This window comes from Lissotriton vulgaris, chromosome 6, assembly GCF_964263255.1.
Source record: "Lissotriton vulgaris chromosome 6, aLisVul1.2, whole genome shotgun sequence".
NCBI lineage: Eukaryota > Metazoa > Chordata > Amphibia > Caudata > Salamandridae > Lissotriton > Lissotriton vulgaris.
In genome coordinates this window covers 1357554729-1357581221 of record NC_141694.1, presented here as the reverse complement: position 1 = coordinate 1357581221, position 26493 = coordinate 1357554729, and the positions used below count along the sequence as shown (strand labels likewise).

At 43.4% G+C, this 26493-nt stretch overlaps 1 protein-coding gene across 1 annotated transcript in view; it reads left to right on the top strand.

Annotated features, from left to right (window-relative positions):
- PAPOLG (poly(A) polymerase gamma) overlaps positions 1 to 26493 on the top strand; it is a 455976-nt gene that overhangs the window by 276267 nt on the left and 153216 nt on the right. Inside the window, exons 10-13 of the mRNA XM_086927484.1 lie at positions 16825 to 16897; positions 16992 to 17112; positions 17489 to 17573; positions 18970 to 19023. Of these exons, the coding sequence (XP_086783610.1) occupies positions 16825 to 16897; positions 16992 to 17112; positions 17489 to 17573; positions 18970 to 19023 (333 nt within the window). The remainder of the gene's footprint in view (positions 1 to 16824; positions 16898 to 16991; positions 17113 to 17488; positions 17574 to 18969; positions 19024 to 26493) is intronic.

Sequence of the window (26493 nt, the reverse complement as noted above, 5' to 3'; positions counted from 1 at the left end):
TTATAGGCCTGTCCTACTCTCAGACAACATATACATCTTAATTCCGTAGCATGCCCTCTTGCTAGTAATGTACTGCCTAAAAACCAAACGACTCTTGAACAAGACCAAAGACTTGTCAAGAGTTATTTGTTTCCCTGGAGTATAGTTTCTGTAAATAGTTCTACAAAGTTATCAAGAACAGGCCGAATCTTAAAAAGACTGTCAGTCAGGGTGATCTTGTGGCAATGCCTGAGCATTATCAACAAAATGCAGCATCCGATGCAAAAGTAAATACCGATCACGACTCGTAGTTGCAGGAAATATGTCTGTTGCAATCAATGGACTGGTAGACTAACATGAAGCCAGGGATGGCTTCCTTATTAAGCCCATCAAAAAAGACAAACCTACAAATCTGAATGAGATGAAGTTTTTGGGAGTCCACCTAGTAGCTATAGAGCAGGGCCTAAGTATGGTACTGTTGTCCCTCAAACTGTTCAACATATAAATTTGTTGCTCAACATTCTCCGCTAAAAATATATCATCCATAAACAACTGAAAAAACTGTATATGCAGAAAAAATTCACAATTCACTCTACCCCCTTAATCACCACTAAAGGAAGGAAACACCGGCTGCACCATGTTTAAATCAACCTAGAGTTCAGCACCTCCAATGGGAAGCCTTGCAACCCCAGGCTGCAATCCAGATGCCTCTTGCTGCACCATCGACACATCGGTGTCCTCCTCTGAAACTGGCACTTCATCCGCACTGAGTAGCTTCATCATCAGATGATTCATCATGGACAGAAATCTCACTGCCAGAATCTTGTACTCCCTCCTCTCCCTCAGACGCTCTGGTCTGGGGAAGATTTAAAAAGCATACCAACCACCTGCTGAGCAGTAATTCTTCAGTTAGCCATAATACTTACTAATATAGCTAAAAGCAGAAGGCCACTCTGCACCCAAAGGGGTTAAGTCACCCCCTTCCGTATAAGGGGAGCAACCCTTGCCCAAGTGGCCACTCCCCAACACCAACATTAAAAAATCCCTGGTGTCTAGTGGCTTCTGCCCCCTTTGGGGACAGATGGGCCTGAAAACATATGGCCGATCTTCCCCCCCAAAGGGGGCAGAAACTGCCATAATCACCACATAGAGGGAAGCCACCCTTGCCCAAGGGGCTGCTCCCAACAACCCAAAACAAACCTGTAGTGTAGTTCCTATTTTCCCAATAGGCTCTGCGCAATGGAATAACATAAACAGCAGTGTAGACTTAGGACTGAGGTCATCTAGGTCTCTACTGATTATGTTAGACTTAATTTAGGTTTGCCAGCTATCTCAGATGTCACTAGAAACTTTCTCGAATGAATAGGGAGGGGTTAACTTCCCTGATTTAGACAAGAAGGGATTCGGTTTCTGACAACCGCATAAACATGACAACTTTGCTCCCTTAGAATAAAGAATGTATCTCCAGAGTCGTGTGAAAACAATAGACTGCGATTTCACTCAGTCAATCGTGCATACTTAGTTTCATCAGAGTGCAGAGAAAGAGACGGGCGTTTTCAATAAAAAGGTGTTATTTTATTGAACAGTCTTCTTTCTCATGCAAGAGAAATGAATTGCCACAATTGCAATACTTATTATGAAGTAAAGTGCGTACAGTAAAAGTAGTATTGCGAAGTAATACTGTAAAAGCATAGATATGGTTTCTTAGCCATATGATACTTAAAATAGATAAAATATATATACATACAACCATTGACTAACTTACTCAACTGGTGCTTCTAACTACGCCTACCCCGATGTACCTGACCGAAGCCTAATACTTGGGAAGGAGTAAGTAAGTAGCAGTTTAAGTTAAGTTGGTTAAGATTGTTTTTGCCAAGGATCTGATTCAAGAATTCTCTTGAAGGGTTTAGTCAGCTCCGTCCTTAGTGATAGAATGTGGGAGGTCTGGTAACTCTTTCTTCAGGACTCTATCTCCCAGCAACTCGCAAGGGTGACTCGGAACACCGGAGCTGAATTTTCTCGGCGTGAGAAAAGTAGCTTCTCCAGCGCATCAAAGGGGAGGGGCGGCTGCCGTGGGCTCTGCATCAGCTGGGCTCTCGGGCAAGTAGATAGCCGCTCTGCTCCAAACCACCGTGTGTTTGCTTAAGGCAACCGTTGGTATTTTATACCTGAAAGGTGCCGGGTTTGACGTAAGGTTGGACATAAGACGTCACTAAAAACTAACAGTTCTTGCTGGACTCCAGGAGTTCTTGTTCAAAACAAAAGCAGGGGGGGGATTTCCCGGGCTGCTGGAGGCTTGGTTTGTTTAAAGAACGCGGTGTGCTTTCTAGGAGTCGATGGGAGTAGCCGTGCTGTGCTTTGGACTGCATGGGCTATTACTGAATATGGATATGATTCTTATGCCTTTGTAAGGATATTATTGATTATAACCGCACAAGGGCATGAATCGGGAATATCAAATTAGGGTCCTAGATGGAAATAAAACAAACCCTGGTATCTAATGGCTTCTGCCCCGATTGGGGGCAGATGGGTGTAACAGGCTGATCTGCCCCTAAGGGAGGCAGAAAATGACAAAATATTCACCCCATAAAGGGGACCGACCCTTTCCCAAGGGGCTGCTCCCCAACATAAAACAAAAAAACTGAAATCCCTGGTGTTGCATACAAAAGAAACAAAATCAGCCGGGTAGATACGGCTAAAATAATGCTCCCCAAAGGGGAGCAATCCTTACCCATGGGCCGCTCCCCACAAATATATCCTTGGTGGTCTAATGGAGCAGAATAAAAAAATATATATGGTCCAATCTGCCCCCAGGGGGGCAGAAACTGCCAAAATAATGGTCCCCTAAGGGGAGCGACCCTTGCCCATTGGGCCTCTCCCCACAAATAGATCCCTGGTGGCCTAGCGGGCACGATAAAAAAATATGCCCAATCTGCCCACTAGGGGGCAACAAACGGTCAAAAACATTGCTTCCCAAAGGGGAGAGACCCTTGCCCAAGGGGCTGCTCCCCGCAAACAGTAGAATACATTAAAAAAAATCCCTGATGGGTGTTCCTGCTGCATGATTGCACCCCATATGCGATCTTGCAGCAGGAATGCTCAAGTGGCACCCATCGGAGGAAAGGAAAACCCTATCCACCAATGCCTCTTTTGTTTAAATTCCCCCTCCCCAAGAAGAAACTCGCCACCTCTTTCCTTCCAGCATGTGTGGCTTCATGTAATGTCCGCATGCGAGGCACGCTGACTTCATTAGATCACATGGAGTGGGTGGTGGGGGCAGCATGATGAATGCCCACGGGGGGTGCACTTCCCCCTTGGGTGGGTGCTAGGATGGCCGGGAGCGGGCCCATGCCCACTGTGTCATCAGATGGTTCCCGGCCCTCCAACGCTAGGAAAGAGTTAAGGAATATCTGGATTCCAGATATTTGCAAAGCAGCAACTTGGAGGTCTGTACATACATTCACCAATCAGTATTGCCTCGATTGTAATGCTAGAGCAGATGCTCAAGTAAGAAAGGCTTCCCTCAGAAATGTATTCGCTTAAACTACTGTATTTAATTCGGTCTCATCCACTGCTCTTAGTACACATTGTCTTGCTACTCTGTTCAGTGCCTATGACTATAAATGGAATCCCCCGCGAGAGAAGGAATAGTTTTACATGTAACTCCAGTTCTCTTGGAGGGGAACTTTCATTATAGTCATAAGCAACCCTCCCTGGTGGAGTGGACAGAGGTTAACAGGGGATCTACATATCATGCATAGTCTTCAAAAAGAGCTGCACCATTTGTCACCTGAGCATGATGTGATACTGGTGATCTGAGTTCTTAAGGTCCTATACTATCCTTTTTTCCTTCTGTATTATAAAAAGGGGTTGAGAGGAAGATTTACGCAGTTTGCTAAGGCAGCATACAATTACACATATATGCTTCCTTCTGACCCTTTTTTGGATCTCATTTTGAAGAAGTGGGCCATTGTATCCTCGATCTATAGGCTGCATTATCTGTTTTCTTTCTTTTCTCTGCAGGCCTTCCCTAAGAAAGGCAAAAATCTACACGTAAGAAGCTATATATTGAAGTGCTTTGGGTGGCTATTGTGGGCATGACTATTCAGTGCTTATGACTATAATGGAAATTCCTTTTCGAGAGACCTGGAATTACAGATGAACTATTCCATTTGACCGTTTCATGGTTGAATCCAGCAAATTTCGAATGGCATGGAGCTTTAGTACTTTCTGTAGTAAAGAATTTTCCTTTTTTTCCAGATTACTTAGTCAGCAGAGTCCTTGTAGTCTGGCCTAGTATACAGTGCACAATTATTTAAGTGAAGCACCTTGCCTTAATTCAAACAACCCTTATGGTGATTTTAGTGGTCTTAGACACCAAGTAAGAGCGTTCTTCTTAGGCTAGCTGTGTTAAGCAGCCTTCAGGCTTAGTCCAGAAGGTGTAATCAACTTATTTTACCAGATCTAATTATATAGTGTAGGTTAAACAAAAAAGAACCACAGTGTAGTTATAAAAAAAAATCTATTTATTATACACACTCACTAACACATTGGTATATCTTCGACTGGAAGATATCTACATAAATATACACTATTTAAATTGTAAACGGGTAAGTAAGCACAAATGCATAGTGGTCTCCAAGGGGAGATCAAACCATATACTATGGAAGTGGTATGCAAACACCAACCAAAGTCAATGCTAGGACCAGGCGACTAAGAAGAGGTGGAGACACAAGGAACCACCTGAGGTAAGTACCCAGGAACACTACGGAGTTTTGTGCAGAGTGGTAACACCACTGCATACTCAATACAAGTCATTGGGAAAGTTGCGGTTGTAGCTTTAAAGAAGGATGCTGCCCAGTGGACCCTTATGAAACCCCGTAGAAGACAGAATGTTGGAGTGCCCACCCACCGGTGGATACCTACATGAGGGAAGCCTGGTTCGTACGTGTGAAGTGACGTTGGAAATCGACGTAGACCACAATGGAGGACTTCAGTAAAGATGCCACGGGCGACGAAGGACAGTCCTGTGGAATCCAAAAGTGACGGACGATGCAGGAGTGATGACTGACCTTGCTGCTGTAGCTGTGAGGACCAGGGAATGCTGTGGAAAACGAGGAGTAGTTCATGAGCTGTCCCACATCAGAAGTCTAGAACCAGGAAGCTGGTGTCTGGCGAGAGCACTAAAAAGCCTTGGCAGCAGCAACAGATGTTGTAAACTAAAAAGGAGCAACATTGGATTCAACAAGGTCCAAGGGACTTGCCAACTACAGGAGAATCGGAGCACGCCTGAGCAAGCAGGGGAGCCCACTGAATCCAAAAAAGACCCTCTAGAGGGCCCACAGGCTAAAGGCACAGTAGTCGCAAGAGAACCTTGAACAGCTCAACAAAGATGCAGTCCCACGGTTAAGAGAATACGGTATGGATGAAGATCTTGGCAGGAAACTAATGTTTTTGGTTCCATTTGATCAGAAGAATGTTCGTTAACTTGGGATGAGCAGCAGTAATTGAATAAAATGTAATGCGAAATTTCAATAAGTAGATCTCTGTTTCAGTCACAAGCATTCAGGACTAGCTATGTGTGTGGTGGTTTAGACTGATTGTTGTAATGTACTTTTTGGTGTGAACCTGTGCAAATCTCCTATCCTCCTCCAATTGATTGTTTGGTATTCAGGTCATACAACTCCATTTTACGAAGCTCAGCCTCGCTTTAATTTACAGTTTTCTGATCTGAATGAAAGCTTGTTGATTGCTCAAAGGGGTGAGAAGTGTGAAGCTGGATTTCATCGTAAGGCTCAAGGTTCCGTCTACAGCTCCCTAGAAGATAGACTGTTAGGGCCTTGTAGGTATTTGAAAGAGCAGGAGCCAACTGTATTTCTTGGCAAACCCACAATCTTAGACTAAACTGCTCAATTGCACTCCTTTTTTTTAAATATATTTTTTATTATTATTATTCAGTTCATAACATCAAAACAGAAACTGGGAAAACAATCCAAGTAGAAAAAAAAGAAAACAAGCCAGGCATAGGGATAAGTATGTTACATACATTCGAAACTAAAACAACCAAATACATCATTAAAGCATATCAATATTGTTATTGCAACGAGACGTCTAGATGTTGCAGCATAGGCTGCCATATTTTCAGCCCTAATTGTTTCTTTTGCAGTGACTTAAGACGATACAAATTATATTCAAAATAAAACACATTATAAAATTTGGCTCGCCACATTTCGTAAGCTGGTGCCTCTGGTTTCAACCACATTGTAGCTAAACAGTCTAGCCACCACCATTGCCATAAAAATAAAATAATGATTAGAATAGTTATTCTGTATAAATTCTGTCCCACTACAAACCCCAAAAAGCAACATTTCCTGATTTATTACGCAAGGCACCTAAGTAGTTTCTAACAAAAATCATTCAATACATACAAAAAGCTGGGTTAGTGCATTGCAATCAAAGAATATATGAACTATATCAGCTTCCTCCATTTGGCACCTAAAACATTTACCATCATAAATATTGCCTTACTTCATCATTTTAACTGGTGTATGGTATAAATTAAAAAGGGTTTTATAATGTGTACGCAAATTTGCAGACAGAATTACTTCACTTGCCAAATCGATCGAAGTTTGTAATGACAAACCAGAGTTGCCTAGTCGAACCTGCCATTTTGAATCTTGAATAGCTAAATCGTCTTGTTGCTTAGAAAGTAACATTTCATATAACGTCCCTATCTTTGCCCCTTTATGCATAGCTGCAATAAATTCATTATGCAAAATACCCTGTGACCAGGCATGTTTATGCAAGAAATCACGTAGCTGTAGGTATTTAAAGAAATCATTCTTGGTGATTGCATATGTTGCCATTAAATCCGAAAAAGCAATCAATACACCATCCTTATACATATCACCCAAACAACATATCCCATTATCTCTCCAAACTTTCAACTTTGTATCCCAGAATATCCCCGGGAATATTTCTGTAGATTCTAAGGGTGTATAAAAATGTATCCGTCTTATGGCCAAAGTTTTACATATCATTTTCCACCCCTTATATGCTGCAATCATAATTTTAAATCTAGTACGCTTAAAATAACTTGGCTCAAAGAATTTCAACAAAGCTGCGCGGGCCGAGTTCCCTAATGTCATCTGGTAAGTATTAGGAGATTCAAACCGTCTTGTCCCCCCCCCCGCCCCTCCCAATTACCATATATTTTGAATTTTGTATAAGACACATTAAATATAAAAAACATTTGGAACCCCCCCGCCCACCCTCCACAGGTCAATGGAAGCATCATAAATTTTGATGCCCGACGGGCTTTCTTCCACCCCCAAATAAACCTGTCTTTAACAGACTGGAGCTGCATTAATTGTGTCCGTGTTAGCTCTAAGGGAACTGTCTGGAAATAGTAGAGTACTTTAGGAAGAATGCACATTTTTAATACATTCCGGCGCCCAACCATTGACAGATGTAGGCATTCTACCATTTCTAGTCGTTTTTTTTACAGAGCCTACAATGCCAGAACAATTTACTTCTATTATTTCCTGGACAGACATCCTAATTTTAATCCCCAGGTACTTAGCCTCAGGTGTTACTCGTGATTCACCTGAACACAGCCCAGCCGTACAGACGACTTGAGTTTTAGAGATATTTAGTTTGTACCCAGCAACCTGTCCAAACATTTGCATTAAGTTTTCTACCTCTTAGAGCAGATGCAGGATCCGATGTCACAACTGCAATATCGTCCGCGTAAGCTAAAACACGTATGTTGTACTCACCAACTAACATAGATTGAATTGAATTAGTAGACTCCTATAGCTGTAGTAATGGTTCTATATAGATAGCAAAAAGCAGAGGAGAATACGGACATCCCTGCCGTGTTCCCCTGGTTATATGTACAACTGGAGATTCATATCCCATAGTGCATATTTTAGCACGAGGACACTTGTATATAGTATGTATAGCCTGCTTAAAGTCCGGTCCAAACCCCATCTTCTGCATTGTAGCCCATAAAAAAACCCATGTGACAAGATCAAATGCTTTTTCAAAATCAAGAAAGATAATGCCAATATTCTTTTGTAGCATAGTTGCATAATCTATTACTGATATAACCCTATGGAGATGGTTGACCGTGCTTCTGCCAGGGAGAAACCTGTGTTGATGCGGAGATACAAGCAAAAGAACAACTTGCAAGAGCAGAGTTGCTAAAATTTTAGAATACATTTTAGCGTCTGCATTAATTGAAGATATAGGCCTGTATGACCCAGGGGAGCAAGGGGTTTTATCCTTTTTTTTAAAAACTACTATGTTAGCATCGTCCGAGGAGATAGGAGGTTTCCGCCTTGAGCAGTTCTGTAAGTAATAAGCATGTCATCTTTAATAATTTCAAATAATAAACGATAAACCTCCAAAGGGAGTTTATCCGGACCAGATGCTTTCCCAAGTGCCAACTCATGTATTGCTGACTGTAATTCCAACATAGAAAATGGAGCCTCCAGCCTCTCGAAAGGCCAGAGTTTACCGAAATCAAACTCCTGCAGATAAGACTCAATTAGTTCCTTAGCAACAGGATCTTGAGTATATAGTTCTTGATAATACTTACAAAAAAATTCCAAATTCCATTTCGTCCATAGTTTCAACCATATCTCGGCTATCATTTTCTAATACCTCAATGCGTTGCGCCACCTGTCTGCCCTGCATTCTTTGAGCCAAGCATCTGCCCGTTGCCTCCCCATATTTATATCTCAGTTTTATAAGCTTGATATTAGGCAGCATGATCTTGACTCCATATTCATTAATCCTAGCTTTACAACTAGCGACCTTAGTTTGTGCTATACGAGAGTCTGTGTTGGAACAAATTATGGTGGTGAGCTCGCATTCTGCCACTCCAAGTTCTGCTAACAGTCCAGTTATCAAAGCTTTTCGTTTTTTTTGTTTGGCCCATCCATAACTACATGTTCCCCCCCCCCCCCCCCCTGAAGTCTCGCTTAAAACTAATCCCAAACCATAGGTTGAGAAGCAGTGCAGCGGTTAAGATCTAAAAACTGCATGGCCATGCCATAATAGGAGTTATAAATTGCTCATCGCAGACTAATTTTTTACTAAAAGTAAATTGCGCACTTCACGCTTCATTGTACATCTTGTTAAGTCTATAACCACTGGGCCGTTAGAAATCGAGTAAGAAAATATAATCTAATCTTACTAGTTTAGAGTGGGGAGAAGAAAACAAAGTATACCCAGGATTCCCAGGGTGAAGCGTTGCCAACCCATCAACCAAACCATGTTGTAGTATCAGCTGACTTAAAGCCCTAAATACCTTTGGCTTGCGGCCTTTATAATTCTTAGGAGGGTTCCAAGTTTGAGTATCTCATTGTATATTAAAATCCCCAAGTATTATCAAAGGGGTTGCCCACTGTGCCAATTCTACATTTAAAAACTCAAAAATGTCAGCCTCGTCAAGATTAGAACCATATACTGTGCATATTGTAATCTTAGTAGTCTCTATTATGCACTCGGTGATCGCCCACTGCACGAGATTATCCACCAGTGTCTTACCCGTTCCTACAACCCCAGCCTACCCAATATAGCAACACCTCTGTTCATAGTAGTTTGTCTATAAAAAGCAAGCAGCCCAAATCCCATCGAGGATAGAATTTTATAATTAGACCATGGAATATGGGTTTCCTGCAAACAAAGAATATCCGGATTGATATGACGCAACTCGTTAGTGACCAGTTTTCTTTTCATGACATTATTAAGGCCGCAGACATTAAAGGAGCAGATTCGTGGACACCTTGCCGCCATCAAGGCTTATAAATTGCAAGTCATTTACTATTATTATTAACCAAGAAGCTATATCTACTCCACAAAACTCAAACCAACTGTTATGAACTGACATTTTGTCTTTTCCCCCAGCCCCATTCCCCTCCCCCTGACCCGAAGTGCCCCCTACCCCTCCCACAAACCACCGTACCACCCCTCCCCCCCCCCCCCCAAAGTGCCCCCCCCCCCACCTTAACTAAGGCAATAGGGTAAAACACCCGTGTGATGTTCGGTGAGTGGCTTCCAGTAAGACTATGCTCTAATTTATAAACATTTTCTCTCCAAGTGATATGAACATCAAACATATAATAAAGGTCAGAATTAAAACCTAAATTGTCTGAGTACTATGCCAATCAGTCAGACCAACGTAAGTAAATAGTCTTTTGCATCAGCCTCTGATGTGAAAAAGCAGGTCTGGTCCTTATGGACAGTTTTTAATGTTGCTGGCTGTAATAGGAATACGTGTAGACCCTTAGCTTGAAATGGAGCAATTAATTGTCGAAGCTTCCAGCGTTTCTCTACAGTAGAGTGACAAAAATCTGTCCGCACAAAAAACTGTATACCTTTACCAGTTCTCTTCCTGTCGGTCTGGCCTTATCATAAAGTACCTGTCTTGCCAGAAAATTATTCAAAGAAATCATAATTGCCCGAGGTTGCTGGGGTCCTACTTGCGTGCTTCTTACTGGTCGCATCCGGAAAGGAAATCTATGGGCCCTCTGAATCTCACATGTCCAATTCCATTCTGTCACCTCAGGAAATGCTTCCTCAAAGTTCTACTACAAACCTCCGTGTATCCTGCCCCTCTAGGCCTTCCGGGACCCCTAATATTCGTAAGTTATTACGACGGAGGCAATTTTCCAATTCCTCAATCTTATTGTGGGCGTCATTTTTATGTGCCTTTATATCTGCCTTTTGAGACACCATCTGGTCTTCCAAAGATGATATCCTGGCCTCTGCTTCTACCATATGGTCAGTGAAATCATTGCATGTCTTGGCAAGGCGCCGGATAGTGTTTTGTAACTTCTTACATGCGGTATGAGTTTTGAGATGTTCAGCACGGGCCTCTAGCCTATGGTCGTTAATGGACCTATAAATCTCCTCCAGAGATATGGAGCCAGATGTTTGGCTAGATACCACAGTTACTACACCTCCATCGACTTGATCAGAAAGATCTAACCTCTCCAAAAGCTGTGTTCCCACAGATAGATCCCAGTCAGTCACTTGGATAGCAGTAGCTGATCCAACAATGCATCCTCTATCCTTCTTTCGTATGGTAGAGACCTGAGCGGAAGTACCTGCAGAAGAAATGTTCTGATATTGACTACCATCCATATTGGGGGAATTTTGAAGTGTTGTCACCATCTTCGTCCACCGGAAGTGAAAGTTCATCTTCCAAATCCGACCCTTCAGACTGTTCAGACAAGGAATAGAATTCCCCATCTTTACTGCTTAGTGGCTCATGGGCTTCTCCCTCGCTTACAGCATCTTTACCGTCCTCCTGCACGTTCAAATCATTAGCGCCCTCACCAATCTCTTCCGAAATAGAAGGTATCGCAGGAGGTATCGTTGCCTGAGATGGAGGACATTGCTCCATATTTTCTACACTACCAGTAGTCCCTTCCTCTAAATTAAGATTAGAGTTGGAATTGGGAGCAGCAATACCAGCATTTTTTCCCCGAACAGCAGACAAACATTTGTAGTATCTTTGGATTGCCCAAGCTAGTATCTTTACTTGGCCCGACATGTCCAGAATCCTGGGCGACTTGCATTTCCTTGGATTTTGCGTAAAGTGCGGCACGTGTACCAACTGTCACTTCGCCTACATGTCTAGTTTTTCCACCCCTAGCTGCTTTAGGTGGCATAATATAGTTAAGCTGAGCCTATCGTGCCGTAATTTTTAAAAAGTTCCAACTCCTCAAGCATTGATAGCCATGTATATATCCAGCCACAGTCTCAGTATTTGAAATGTAGTAGATTTTTATCCCCCTATTTTATCTCCTCGCTTTTACTTTTTCCACTCCTTATTTTTTCCAAAAGCTTGCAACAGTTGCGGCTCCCGGGTGTAATACTAGCAACAGTTCCAATTATCAGGGATACGATGCACCAGCCGGAAATAGTTAACTTCAGACTACAATCCAAATGTAATCCTACTGCAATTTCCTCCAGTCAATATAGCAAAGCGCTGCACTTATTACTGCACTGAGCGGTAGGCACGCAAACCCAAAAATCTTCAGACTCTCAAGACTTTTGAAAATCCAGGTCATTCACACACGTCCACCTCCCTATGTAGCTTCCCAGGTACCTGTAGCCTGCAACCGGCTTCACAAACCATCACAGCGAATCCACCGACAGCCGCAGTCTCTATTTCCCCTCCAGCAGCGGCGCATCTCCGTACTCCGACTCACTAGGTTCTCCCTGCTCAGTAAGCCACACACGTCGCCCACTAGGCTCCAAGGTTCCCAAGCAGAGAACCGGTGCGGTCAGCCCAACGGTCCACAGACGCCAGAGCGCCTACACCACGGCAGCAAATCGATGACAAATCTCAAAGGCTTTTAGAATTTTCCGCCACCACACCGGAGTTCAGCAATTGGCCAGACCAGCCATCAAAGGCAGCAACAGCAGGTGAGCCGAGTCGAGGGTCAGAGCTCCTCACACACCCGCCTGCACAGCGGACGCCATCTTGCCCTCTCCCCGCAATTGCACTCCTTATCTAGCTTTGACATACGGACAGATTTTCTTCACTCCTGCCTGGTGAGTGCAGGTGTGACTTACTAAATGAAGCCATGCTTGAGCTGAATTGTTCAACACTGCATGAGATGCAGTTGTGATGGGACGTACTACAAAGTTGCTGTAGACTTAACCTAGATGACTGATACGACCTAAATGTTTTTGTTCCAACAAGGTCCTCAGGCTAGAGTTTTCTTAATTGACTGGAAAGACATACTTAAATTAGAGTACCTTATTTTATTTGAAGACTGCTTACAAGAGTGTGACTGAAGCAACAGGACCTGGCTACTGCTGTCAATTGTTCCTCATCCTAGGTCAACAAAGTTGCTAACTGTCCAAGGCTATTTGCAATTAGGGACATAGACTAAAGGCTATTCATGAAGCAGGAGAAGGATCTGGTCTTTAACTACACTGCCAACCATGCTTCACTGGTTTGATGGCTAGAAAAAATGCCTTCCAAACCAATGCTTTAAGAAAACTCCATAATGGAGTTCTATATTTCAAATTGTGGAATAACTATAGAGATCTTTTGGATCTTCCATTGTTTGTCAGTCACACTGTCTTTTCGAATACCCCACTTTGTCACCACCAGGAAGCGAGAAACCTCCTCACTCAATAACACTGGAGCACTAAGTCTTAGTGGCAAAATGTGTATGCTCTGTAGGAACTACTCCATGGCAATTCCGTAAAGGTTGCCAATGTTCAAGCCTCTTACAACATTAAATGTTGTCCTGACACACATTTGCTTGATCCAGAACGAAGACTGGGTGTACTGGAATGCCTGCAAGTTTTCTTAAACATTCCAAAGTGTGAAATACTTTGTACTTTCTGGTACTTTTTTCCAAGCCCCTGATTGTCCTACCCCTGGCTTGAATACAGTAGATTAGCATGCAAGTTGGATCCTTGACCTGCGTAATACATGAGACTCTGCATCAGGCACTCAACCTATAGGGTCAAATGGTTTCCAGGTACATTGCCTTTATCTTCCATGGTCTGGGTTTTGTACCATAGGAGCAATACTTATAAATGCTCCAACAGAATTCAAATAGACTTATAAATTGTTAGCATTGGACATTCCTATCCACTAGACTTTGAATAGTGCCGCTCCAGTGCATGGCTTGTCCTTGGAATGATGGCGCATCAAGTGTTAAACTGTCATTTGTTGGTTTTAATACTCTGGAGTTCAGCTATCCAAACATTGCTAGTAAGCTGTAATCCACAGCTTTGTTACCTTTCCAGCCATTGGATAGGCATTCTAACAAATGTCTTGATTCTTGTGTTTAAGAGCAGGAGGATTGGATTGGATAGCCAATATACTGGTTGCTGTCACTTGAGATGGGGAATGGGTAGGACTGTAGCTCTAAAGGAGGTTGCAGGCCCATGTCTGCTCAACCATCTAGCCTCCACAGAACCGATTTGCAGTGTTTTAAGCACTTCTGATGTATAGATTTTCTTTACATATTTTTGTGGAATTATCTTCGGTTGCTGGCTTCTTCGCTGTTCTCCCTGTAGCCACATTAAACCAATATCATGAATAAACCATTGGCAGGTTCAATCTTGGGTTCTGCGGGGGCCACCTGGGGCAAACAAAGTTCCTCCAGAATGCAGCACAGGAGTAAATCTTAATTGGGGTGCTGCCACCTAGCTATAGCTTTATCCTGCTGCATTCCTCCAGGACCTTATGTAAGGATTCTATTGTCCTTGGTTGCCAGGTGAAGTTGGAACCTAACAGTCGATTGCAATTGGCTAACGGACCCCACTGTATTCTAAGCTACTGAGGGTACAATGCAGCAATAGGCTCCAAATCTGTTTACTTTACAGGTGCATCTAAAGGTCTTGTGTTTTTGTCCATTGTCATCCCTGTTGACCATTTACAATTAACTTATTGGGACATTGGTCGGTCAATGGAGTAACTAAGCTTTGCAACCTTTTCGTTAAAAACATCCAGGAGGAGTAGGAGCTACGCAGCGAAGCAAGATGGTCGCATGAGCTCTTGGCTCTGCTGACCTTCGTCCGTCGATCGTATATCCTGTCTCGCATCCTGATTTCCAGCCGGACCCTCGCACAGATGAACGACTGCTGTGTCCATTGGTGTGGTCCCGAGACTCTCAGCGCTCAGATTTGCTGAGTTACGTCGTGTTGAAGTTTCCGGCCTCCAACTGCCCTACGAGCCGGGGTCTCGAGTACAGGTCCTGCCGGGTCGCAACTGCACAACATCGGCCGTGAGACCTGGACAGAGACCGGCCCCTTGCCGCAGAAAAGAAACTCCTGGCCTGGGGTGTGTGGAGAACGGTTGATATGGTACGCGCAAAGGAGAATTGCTGTCTACGCCTGACCGCCCTTCGGGGGGGTCTTTGCTCTGGAGACTGAGCCGCCGCAGGAGTGGGGCCACAGATCGGCGGCCGTGTTCTGTTACCCGAGGGTGCACTCTCCGTCGCCGGCCGCCCCCACTCCAGTCTGCCTGCCCGGTGACATCAGGTACTCACCGATGTTGAGAACAGAGCGATGGGCGGAAACCCGGGGACAGTGTGAGCCGTCTTTGCGGACTGTGATGGCCGCCATTGGGGACCTTCACTCTATTGTGAAGGCCAGGCTTCATGAACTGGTCGCAGACGACACTGGCACTGAGCGATCGTGCCTGGCGCCTGTTCCTTCTAAGCACCGGCATATACTGGACTACCACACGGAAGATCGGGACCCTGGCCGTGAAACTGATTTGCCACTATTGTCTTTGTCCCAGAGCGCTACTGACTTCACTACTATGGATGGAAAACCGCTTCTACCGCCGTGTGCCCCTGTTGTTGGAATCACTGCGTGGTTCCTCCCTTCCCCGGGGTTTGATGGCGACCGATGGATGCATGGCCCCTCTACTGTCCCTGTAGACCGTGCGGGACTGTGGACTATTGAGCCCCGGGACGTTGAATCTGTGAAGGGGACTCTGGTAGCTACGGAGGGCTACGACTAGCACCACCGGTCATTGACTTGCTAGACCTTTTTGATTCTTCAAGGGCAACGGTGACACTATTGGACTGAGTTTGCTCGATGAGTCGGAGGGGACAAGGATGATATGGTTGGTCGGAGAGAGAATCTGGGGCGTTGGGAGTGGAGAGGGACACTAACTAATTGCTTTGCGGGAGGTTGGGCGATGTTTAACGTCTTCCCTTCATTGGTTTGTCTGACTTGATTCCACTGATTGTTGACTGCTTTTAGGGCTGTATGTGTCGGACGGAGGGGAAATGGGACTATCGGGGGGGTGTAATATGGCAGTTTCCTCCTCCACCTTTTCTCTTTTTCTTTTCCTTTCTTTTATAACTCTACACTCTTACTATATTTCGGGTTTTGGTTACTGGGCGACAGGCACGCTGCTAGGGGGGGTAGGCCGTAGCCATCTGCAGGGGTGCAGGGTGGGGGGTTGGGGGAGGGGTTTTGTTTTTACGTTCTTTGTTTCTATGGCCTTTTTTCTTCTCGCTTTTCTGGCTTTCCTTTCACTTTCTCTGGGTTAGGGATCAATATATTGGGTTAATCTTTGAGATCTCGAGGATATGTCGTAACCTGTGCCTCAACACTTACTGTGTCATTGACAGCAATGGGCGGGCGCTTGCCTGGTACACATAGTGACTGTATACATGCCCATCTCGATTCCTTCGCTTAATTGATATCGTTTAACTGTGTTGGATTCGTTCGTTTGGCCCGCTCATTCGATGATTATGTTTTAAACTCCGGCACCTGATTCCTCCCCCCTTCTTTATACTTCCTTATTTCACATGGGAATTTCATTTGTCTTATTTGAACCTATCCTGATTTTAAAATGAAAATTAAACCTCATGTATCCGGTACTATGATCCGTGTGTACCGCAAAGTTTGTGCTTTCATTGTGCTGCCGTGCCTCCGGGATGTTCGGTTGAATAGCTGTGTACACTTTTGTATCCATAAAGGTTTTTTTTTAAAAAACATCCAGGAGTTGCTGGTTGATTTTGGTCTCTGGTGTTACCTCCTTAGAGGCCCTGATGTCTTTAGGTAAAATAATTTGAGTAGAATTCAGGCAGTAGAAGAGCCTGCCCTGGCAACTGTTTGCTATTCTGTCACTCTATTTGCCATATGTTGCTTACGCTACAAAACATTACAATGCAGGTCAGATACATATGTAGTAATGCCCTCTTGTAATTTTGAAGATAAGCAATAGATTGCCCCTTTTGGATGCAACTAGGGTCTTGTGACTTTTGGCTCTTTGAATGATTGTATCTAAATTTCAATGTGATCGATACTAAGATTAGATGTTCTCTGTTTCAATAGGGAATGGCCAAATCCTGTGTTGCTGAAGCAACCAGAAGACAGCAATCTAAACCTGCCCGTTTGGGATCCAAGGGTAGGTATTTGCCTTAAGATTTTCATTGGCTACCATTACGTACTAAAATTGAAAGGAAAAAAAAGCAACCAATCTTTTAATGCTCATTTCATAGGTGAACCCAAGTGACAGGTATCATCTCATGCCCATCATCACTCCTGCTTACCCTCAGCAGAATTCCACTTATAATGCTTCCACTTCAACCCGAGCAATCATGGTGGAGGAGTTCAAGCAAGGTAAGCATTTCATTTTCAGAAATGTGTAGGAAAATACTTTAACTCCTTTCCTATGTACACACAGCAACTTTTAAATACAACATTTTGCAACAGAATCACGCGTGACCCAAAGCATGCCTGTTAAGATTAAGTGACACTTGTTTTCTTCAACTTTAATTTGTACTTCAATATATGTACTCTTCAAAGGGAGGGCTTATGCAGTCTCTGATGCTTTGAGCAACTAGATGTTCCAAGACCAGGAAGGTAGGTACCATCTAGGGTATTTACTCTACATTCATTGAGTGCGCCTCAGGATTTCTAATTTTTTAATAACAGTATTTGTGAATCTCTTGTAAACTTCAAAAAAGTAAAACCTCTTCCTGCCTGTTTGATTAAGGTCTTGCTGCCACTGATGAAATTCTGCTTGGAAAAGCGGATTGGTCAAAACTGTTTGAAACACCAAACTTTTTTCAAAAGTACAAGTAAGTATGCCTTTTATTGGTTTAGTTTAGAGGTTCATTTTAAGTTTGAAGAATACTTGATTGCTGTTTAGAAACTTTGTGGCACTTGCCATCTTTGCAGTGGACTAAATAAATGCAGTGAGTTGGGGTGATGGAAGGCCTGCCAGTGGCCTACCTCATTAGATGAGTAACTACTATTCACCACAGGAGACTTGATGTGACTGCAAAACACAAAATCCTTGATCGCCTATCTTAAGTCTTGTGGATTTTAATGTTTGGTCCAATATACTGTGATTGAAATGGGGTTTTACTATTCTATAATACTAATTCTTTGAGCATGACCTACACACCTGACATTTTCTGAAAATCACCTATCCATTGGATCTTCCATAACGTGTATCTCTGCAATTGTGAAATAATCTTGATTTACTGGTACCCAACTCCTGCACCTGGCTGATTGACTGGAACGGGGTTGTGTTAATTTATTTTTATGGGTTTACTGCTAAATTTGGAGACGGTTTAATGAGATTGGCAAGATCTTAAAACACCTTTCCTTGTATATGCTACTAAATCAGATTTATGCAGGTGTGCATTTTCCAGATGATGGGGAATCTGAGCACATTTACATTTCTCCTCTATTTTCCCCCAGGGAGAAGCTTCTTCCCCCTACAACCCATTAAATATTGGTGCTCCTCTGTATTCCTGCCAAGTTAACACACTTCTCCAAAAGAGTAAATGAGTGTTATGCCCACATTGGGAAACTTCCTAAGGGACATAAAAATTAACAAATCTTCACTTCCTGTGGCTTCCACAAATCCATAACGTACAATGCGCAGACACCAGTTTTCACCTCGAATTAAGTTTTTTGCTTAGAGATTGTCAGCCATGACTCGTTTCGGTCCTAGAATGACCTTATTCACACCAATAAATATATATGTTTATAGTTAACTACTTTTGGACGTGTACAGAAGCAGAAATTTGTATTTCATGGTGAATGCTAAATGGTAACATTATTTGCAAACTAATTATGGTAGATATAGTTTCAATGTGGTCATGACACAACGTTCATGCCACATTCAAATGGGGTATTTACTGTAGTTGCTGGCTTGTAAGTGGGTGGTAAAATATAATTTTGCTAATACCCTGTGATATCTTGAGTGTTGTGAATGTGTATCATTTGCCATATGGGATGGTTCCTTTTTCACGAAACTTTAAAGGATGGACCAGCTGAATCTGGTTGCTTTCTTTTACCTATAGGTTTGCACAGACATGTGGAAAGAAAACATTCTTCCACTAGGACATTTTGCCAGCTTAACTAACTCAATTTAGTTTTGATGGTATTGAAGTTAAGTGCTGGATACATGTAGTATTTGTTTCTATAGTGTTGCAGTTTAACTAACTTTCCTCTTTTTCCTAGGCATTACATAGTTTTAACAGCAAGTGCATCTACAGAGGTTCTCCATTTAGAATGGTGAGGGTTTTCCTATATTCATTTTTTGGTGAAGTTCAGCACAAATTGTGACATCTGTTCCTACCTTTTTGATTATTTTTGCCATGGAGTGTTTAAAGCTATTTAGATTGCTGGTGTCATGGGAAATGTGAAAGGGTGGGGGGAGGGGGGGGGGGGGAAGGAGTACAGGTGGTAGGACTCCCTACACTGATCGATGTGTGGCTTACAATACATTTCCGTAGGAGGCTGTTGAACACCAGAAATGATCATTCTGATTTGCACTGAAGAATTTGAAGTCACCACCACATCTGTGCATAAAGACTTTTTCTCCATGAAAGTTGGTCTCTTAACGTTAGACCCAAGTCAAAATTTACCTACTTCCATGAGTAGGTATCACTTTTGGAAATTCAGGAATAGGTTTTTATCAAACGAAGTAAATCTTACCTTCAAACAACTTTGTTCTGCCTCTCTGAAAAGGTTTGGGACTCACTCTTTAACAAGTAGGTTTTTAATACAGTCCTTAGTTAAATCATTTCACAAAGTATGTGTCCTATTTTTCATCCATTACTCTATAGTATGACGTGTATATGTTCTAATGACAAAGGCTTCATTTATTCAAGTACACCTACTTCGGAGCCACCTATTGGCTGCAAGCTCAAACTATTGTATTGTGGACTCTGTGGTGCCACATTAATGATTTCACGTTTTGACCTTGAGGTATGTAGGAAATGTTGAATCTTTGCTTTCATGTGTTATTCCCTGCACTTTAATAAATGTTAATGCTGTCTTAAAGTGATTGTTTGTGAGCACATTCGGTTCCGAAAGGTTCTATCATGTACAAACTGGTTTCTCTTGTACATACGATTGGTCTGCAAACTCTGCCTAGCACCACCACTTCTTCCACACTTGTCTTTTAAGCTAGCAATTGTGAAAGGTGTCAGACGTCTTATAAATGCACTGCAGGGTGTTCAAGTTCAATTTGGCAATCAACCAAATGCCTCAATATCTTCAGCATCCAGCATATCCTATAATAAAAAGGAAGTCCTTTTAATTCCACAGCGGTGTTAAATACTACATGAATCTGGAGCAGGTGCAGTCTCTGATGGCCCCTGTTGTAAATAGGATAGTAAGAGATGACAGGATACTTCTAGTTGATTACATGTAGATTTATTGTAGGACACAGCTGAGTACACAACCTCGCCAGCTGACCAGACCACCAACTGACACTAGTGGAATTCTCCAGGTAGAAGTCAGAACATACATAGGCATTGTGGTAGACAGAGAACAAGAAAACACAAAGAAAGGACTAAGACAAAAGACAACCATATTACATGAAGAATCAATGTACAACACATCTCCCTCCTTTATTGAAAAGAAAAGAAATAAAGCAAAACAAAGATTACAATACAAGAGACCGCAACGACAACCACAAAGACAAAAGAGTATTCAGAGACACAGGATGAAAAGTGATACAAAAACAAGATACACAACAAGGTATCTGAAATATCACTACACTCCATCCCCCTCCCTTAGAGAAACCAAAACAAGGTTTAGAAGAAAGAAAATCAATCCAACAAGGAAAGGTGCTCGCACCCACAACCTCCCCAAACACGAGTATACCATAGGGCAGATATCCTATTGACCAACGGTAGGTGTAAACATAGACCCTTGAGAGAAACACAACATACCGCAAGAAAGTTAAAGAAACCAAAAGTTCCCTTTTTACGGACACACTGACACTGTAAACATGACTCCTCAAAATATGGAACGACACAAGGTACTAAGCCTGGTAAATAACACAACTTTCCTTAAACAGGGTACACCTCAGGATAGACAACCTGGGAACTGATATGGGCAATGACTAATAAGAGCAGCACTAACACTACTACCCATTTCGGAAAAACTAAACCAGTCAACCTGAGAACTAATATAGGTATTGATTACTCACCAACTCCACACCTTCCAAAGTAGGCTACACCACACGACAGCACATGATGGTTAACTTGGAGATTGACTAACTTCCAACACTATTTCTCCAAAGAAGGGTACAATACAGAGTTCAAACCCTGAAACCAAACCTACAACATGCCCTACAAAGGGTATACCATGGGTACCAACAGGCCCCACACCCTCCCTAAAGAAGGGTACACCATTGGGTAAAAAAAAACACCGCCATAGGAATCAATACACTTTCCTCACTAACCCCAATAACACACAACAGGTTGCACAGAGTTCACACCCTGGAACTTATACACCAACATGCCCTACATAGGGTATACCATGGGTACCAACTGGCCCCACACCCTCCCCAAAGAAGGGTACACCATTGGGTAAAAGACACCGCCTTAGGAAAGTACAGCCACAACAGCTCTCAAAACACTTTCCACACTGACCCCCAAAACACTCAAACAATCAAACAACACCTATACACCAATATGCCCTACATAGGGTATACCATGGGTACCAACTGGCCCCACACCCTCCCCAAAGAAGAGTACACCATTGGGTAAAAGGAAAAAAAAACACCGCCATAGGAAAGTACAGCCACAACAGCTCTCAAAACACTTTCCACACTGACCCCAAAACGCTCAAAAGGTTAACCACCAACAACACAACAAAACAGGGGTGACAACAAACGTTGCACAAGGTTCACACCTTGGAATATATACTCCAACACGCCCTACATAGAGTATACCATGGGAACCAACCAGCCCCACCCCCTCCCCAAAGAAGGGTACACCATTGGGTAAAAGATACCGCCATGGGAAAGAACAGCCACACACTTTCCACATTGACCCCCAAAATACAAGCTAATGAGCTGCCTAACAATGAGACACAAGATCTCGTAGTCCTGGTTCCTCTCAGAACCTCTCTGTAACAACTCGCTGTCACAAATCCTTAGACTTGGAAGATCTTGAAACCCTTCAGTCTCAAATTTACCTCTTGGATTCGTTCCGACACAGAATCCTCACCTTGCTTCAGTGACATGCTTCAGGACTCACAGTCCCAATTCAGATTTTACCAAGTTTTGAAGTCACCATCAGTACAATTTCAGTCCCGGCCACTTGACGGTAAACTTTGTCCTCTCCCAGCAAGACACTGAAATCCATGTCTCTTTCAGGTACCGAGGCACACATCGACCTTTCCCTGTAACTATCCTGGATTCTTCATCAACGTTGTGGACCTACAGTCCAGAGACTCACTTACAACTTGCTGACCAGAGTCTCTTCTTCGTCAACATTGTGGACCGACAGTCCAGAGACTCACTTACAACTTGCTGACCAGAGTCTCTCACTTGGGACCTTTGCCCCCAGTTATGGACTTACCAACCAGAGACTCACTTGGGACTTACCATCCCGAGTCTCCCCAGGAACTTTTCCCCGTTGCGGACTTAATGCCCAGAGACTCACCTTGGACTTACAGTCCAGAGACACACCTTTGCCTTTTGACCACCATTGAGGACTTACTGTCCAGAGTCTCACCTGGAACCTCTGTCCCCGTTGTGAACTCACCGTCCCGAGTCTCACCTGGAACCTCTGTTCCTGTTGTGGACTTACCGTCCAGAGTCTCACGTGGGACCGCTGTCCCCGTAATGAACCTATCGCCGAGACTCTCACCTGGGACCACTGTCCCCATTATGGACTTACCGTCTAGAGACTCACGTGGGACCAGGACCTTTGTCCCCGTTGTAAATTTACTATCCAGAGTCTCACTTGGGACCTCTGTCCCCGATGTGGACCTTCCGTCGAGACTCTCACCTGGGACCTCTGTCCAGGTTATGAACACTTTGTCCATCTTGCAAACTTGACTCCACTTGCATGACCATTGTCCAAGCTCTGTTTCCAAACTTTGATTTCTTTTACTTCTGTCCACTCGCTTCTTTGGCTCAGTTATGGACTAATTTTGCGGTTCTTTAGTTGCTTTAGTTTCCTTTTTGCTGTCCCTTGACCATATTTATTTTCCGGAACAGCCTTTGTCCAGTCCTTTTTCTTTTACCTCTGACCCCTCGTTTTTCCGGCTCAATTATGGACTAAATTCACCCTGCTCTTTGACTTTCCAAGGATTCCGAGCACCGAAAGTTGTTAAACATTTCTCTATGAAGCCAAAGTCTCCTTTATGCTTTTTTTTTCCATGCATAAATACTAATTACAGAAGTGAGGCACTAGTCGAGATCGTGACGGACATGTCACGTGGATCATGAAAAATAAAATTGTAGCATTCTCACTGTAAATCTAGATACTCTGACTCGTGTCTAGATTATTCTCAAAACTCTGTTACGATAACGAGAAGATCCACTGGATGGCACTGTTGCACAGTCTTAGTACTAGTCACTTTATCCCTTCACAAATCTGCTATAAACAACAGGATGACGTATTGCTTCCTCTTCAGACAGCATGAAACTAACAATGCTGAATTTCGAACATACGAAAACAAAATGCAGTCCCACAAGTAAGTGATTACCGGCACACAACAATCTAAAGAAAAACACACGCAAATAAAGAACACACCTTCCACTTCTTCCACCATCCGATTATCACCGGTGTGTGACAGTTCTTTCGGGTTGGCGTCAGGTTGAGGGAAGGCTAGACATTGAGAGCCTCATTTCTTGTTGAGAGTTGTGTACGTGAAACTAAAAAAAAAAATGGCCACTTGACGTCGCAAAGTGACGTTACACGTTGCGCACCATACGTGATGATGCACCCAGCTTGGAACCGAGGAATGAAGTTTCTCTACTAAGAGATGAGGCTGGGCACACCACGTCACAATGGAGCAGGCAGGCCCTACGCTGAGGCAAACAGAGATACTAACACGTCATCATTTCAAAATGAGCCATGGAGAAGTGCAGATCAAACACGGAGGGAGAATAACGGTATTAACAAGTACTAAAGACTCACGGTAGATGAACTTGAACTTGTTTCTTCTGTTCGTGACTCTAATTGATTCATTTTCTTTACTGATTAATTTATCATGTGTCCATCCGATTCACTCGTTTTTCCAGCAAAAATGCCTTGTACGTAAAAAGTACTTAGTTAAAATCAATGCTGTTTCTTATGTCTGACTCTTCATTTAAAGCATTACAGGAAGCAGAGCAGATTTCCTCGCTTTTGGCAGCATGTGTATTCACCTTAATTATTGGTTTCTTTTCAAACTTGTGATGAATTTCACATTATAGGCAGTTCCTTTTTCCTTGCTTTAAGCTGCAGCTGATTGCAAAGTAGTTTAGTTTGACTTTTGCTGCTACTTTAAACATGTTCTTTAAAATGTCGAGGCGCTAAAAATACTTGAGGATAGCTTCTTCAGTTTTTAGGTTCTCTACACCTTACTTATTGCCACAGAAACTTGAGTTCTTGTTGCGCAGCGCTGCCAGGGTTCAGTAATAAACTCACGCTTGTAAAAGATAAGCTTTTCTTAGATGCGCAAAATTCATTTGACTTATCTCTCATTCATGCGGTTTCTTCTTTCTTGTTTCCTCTGATCACAAGACTGGCAGCACATAGGTGTAGAGCAGTGGGTTCTTTTCGCGAGGTGTAACTCAGGCTGTGTTAGATGGTTTCTTCTCTGGTCTGGTCAGCAGAAAACGTCGCCAAAATGTTGTAAATAATCCCACCCTCGTCGCCAAAATGTTGTAAATAGGATAGTAAGAGATGACAGGATACTTCTAGTTGATTACATGTAGATTTATTGTAGGACACAGCTGAGTACACAACCTCGCCAGCTGACCAGACCACCAACTGACACTAGTGGAATTCTCCAGGTAGAAGTCAGAAAATACATAGGCATTGTGGTAGACAGAGAACAAGAAAACACAAAGAAAGGACTAAGACAAAAGACAACCATATTACATGAAGAATCAATGTACAACAGCCCCACAAATGACATGTGCTATCAGTTCATTTGGTTTTCAAGTTGCTGGTGGTCTAGTGGTTATACAGCAGTGCGTGGCACTCTACGGAGCGCATCGGGCACTTTAGAGTCCTTCAAGCAGGTGAGCCAGGCTGAGTGAGCGCAACCTCGGGGCTCCTGTATGAGCCAGGTGCAGCTGCAGCGGAGTGCACATCCAGCAGGAGGTAGCCCTAAGCTGGATTCATGTTGTAATGTCAGTTGCAGCCTTGATTGGGTGATTGCTGGCAGTAACTGCTCTGTGTAGTCTGGTAGGGTAGACCAACAGGACCCTTTTGAGAATAGGTCTTTCCTAGCTCACCCTCATCCCTTCACTTTCTGTGGTATTCCCACATCCCTTGGGACTCACTGGACATCTTCCCCTACAGGTTCACACAGACCCCTCTTTTCTCTCAGCATGCGGGCCTTTAGGCCCTCCAGCATGCTCTGCTTCTCAGCAGAAAGAACCGACTTTGTGTGATGTTCCGTCACCTCCGGGAGACTGGCTTCACAGAGCAATCATTTGAGAATTCGACTTCCCACTCCCATTCTTTACATAGGACACCTTTATTCTGGACAACATTTGCTTGTTTGGGTCCCACATTTAGACCCATTTCTAGTCTGGGATATGGATTCACTGTCTCAAACTTCCAAATCAGTTTTGGGATGGTTCTCCTTTCAAGTGATCTTCTCATACAATTCTCAGGACATAGGCGTGGCATAGGGTACTGCGTCTCGCAGGAGTTAGCACGTGGCTTTTCTCCACACATGAACATCCATAACACTGAAACAAAAGTATGAGGTTTCTGTAAGTGGCTATCATGAGACCAACTAAAAAAGTTATACGGGATAGACAAGAGCGCTGGCCTGAATTAGAAATGTCCTCATCTTACACATAAAGTTGCAGTTACACCTCGCTCTAGCATCCACCATACATAATTGCTCAGGAACAACCAAGGAGTAAACCAATGTCCTCATGGAATTTCTAAAAGGAGCCCTGTGTTTATCCTCCTGTCCATCACTGTCTGGATTGCCTCACCTTCCAGCAACAAGAATGCAGTCAACACACTTCCAATGTCTGGAAGCTGTTCTCTTCCTCCATTGTGCTCTATGCCAGGGTAGGGGTATCTTAGTAATGAACCCCACATGCTTCAGCACTCCGGGTCACTGACACACATAGCCTGATCACTGTACATGTGCTGCACACACTACATATGCACTCGATCAACATACACACAGGATGTCAACGCAATGTTCTGAAGCATATGAATAACTGGAGAACCAGACAAGAGTGACCTGTAGACATCCCCCTCAGTGGCACAAGTAAAAAGTCAGGTCACACAGTTAATCTTCTAACACCATATGCAACCGCCATTGTTTTATGTCCTACTGCCAGGAAAGGGACATTAGCCCTCTGCCCACATGGAGGGCTGGTTTGGTGTGTGCCCTCCAGGTCACAGTACTGGTCCCAGGACCTTGCATAGTTTGGGACAGGCCTAGGCCTCTGCATACATGTTTAGGTTAGCGTGATGCCAAGGCAAAAATAAGTCTGTATACCAGATATTTATGCAGTCTGGCACTTTTGGGCAGGGGAACAGGCCGGTATACCAT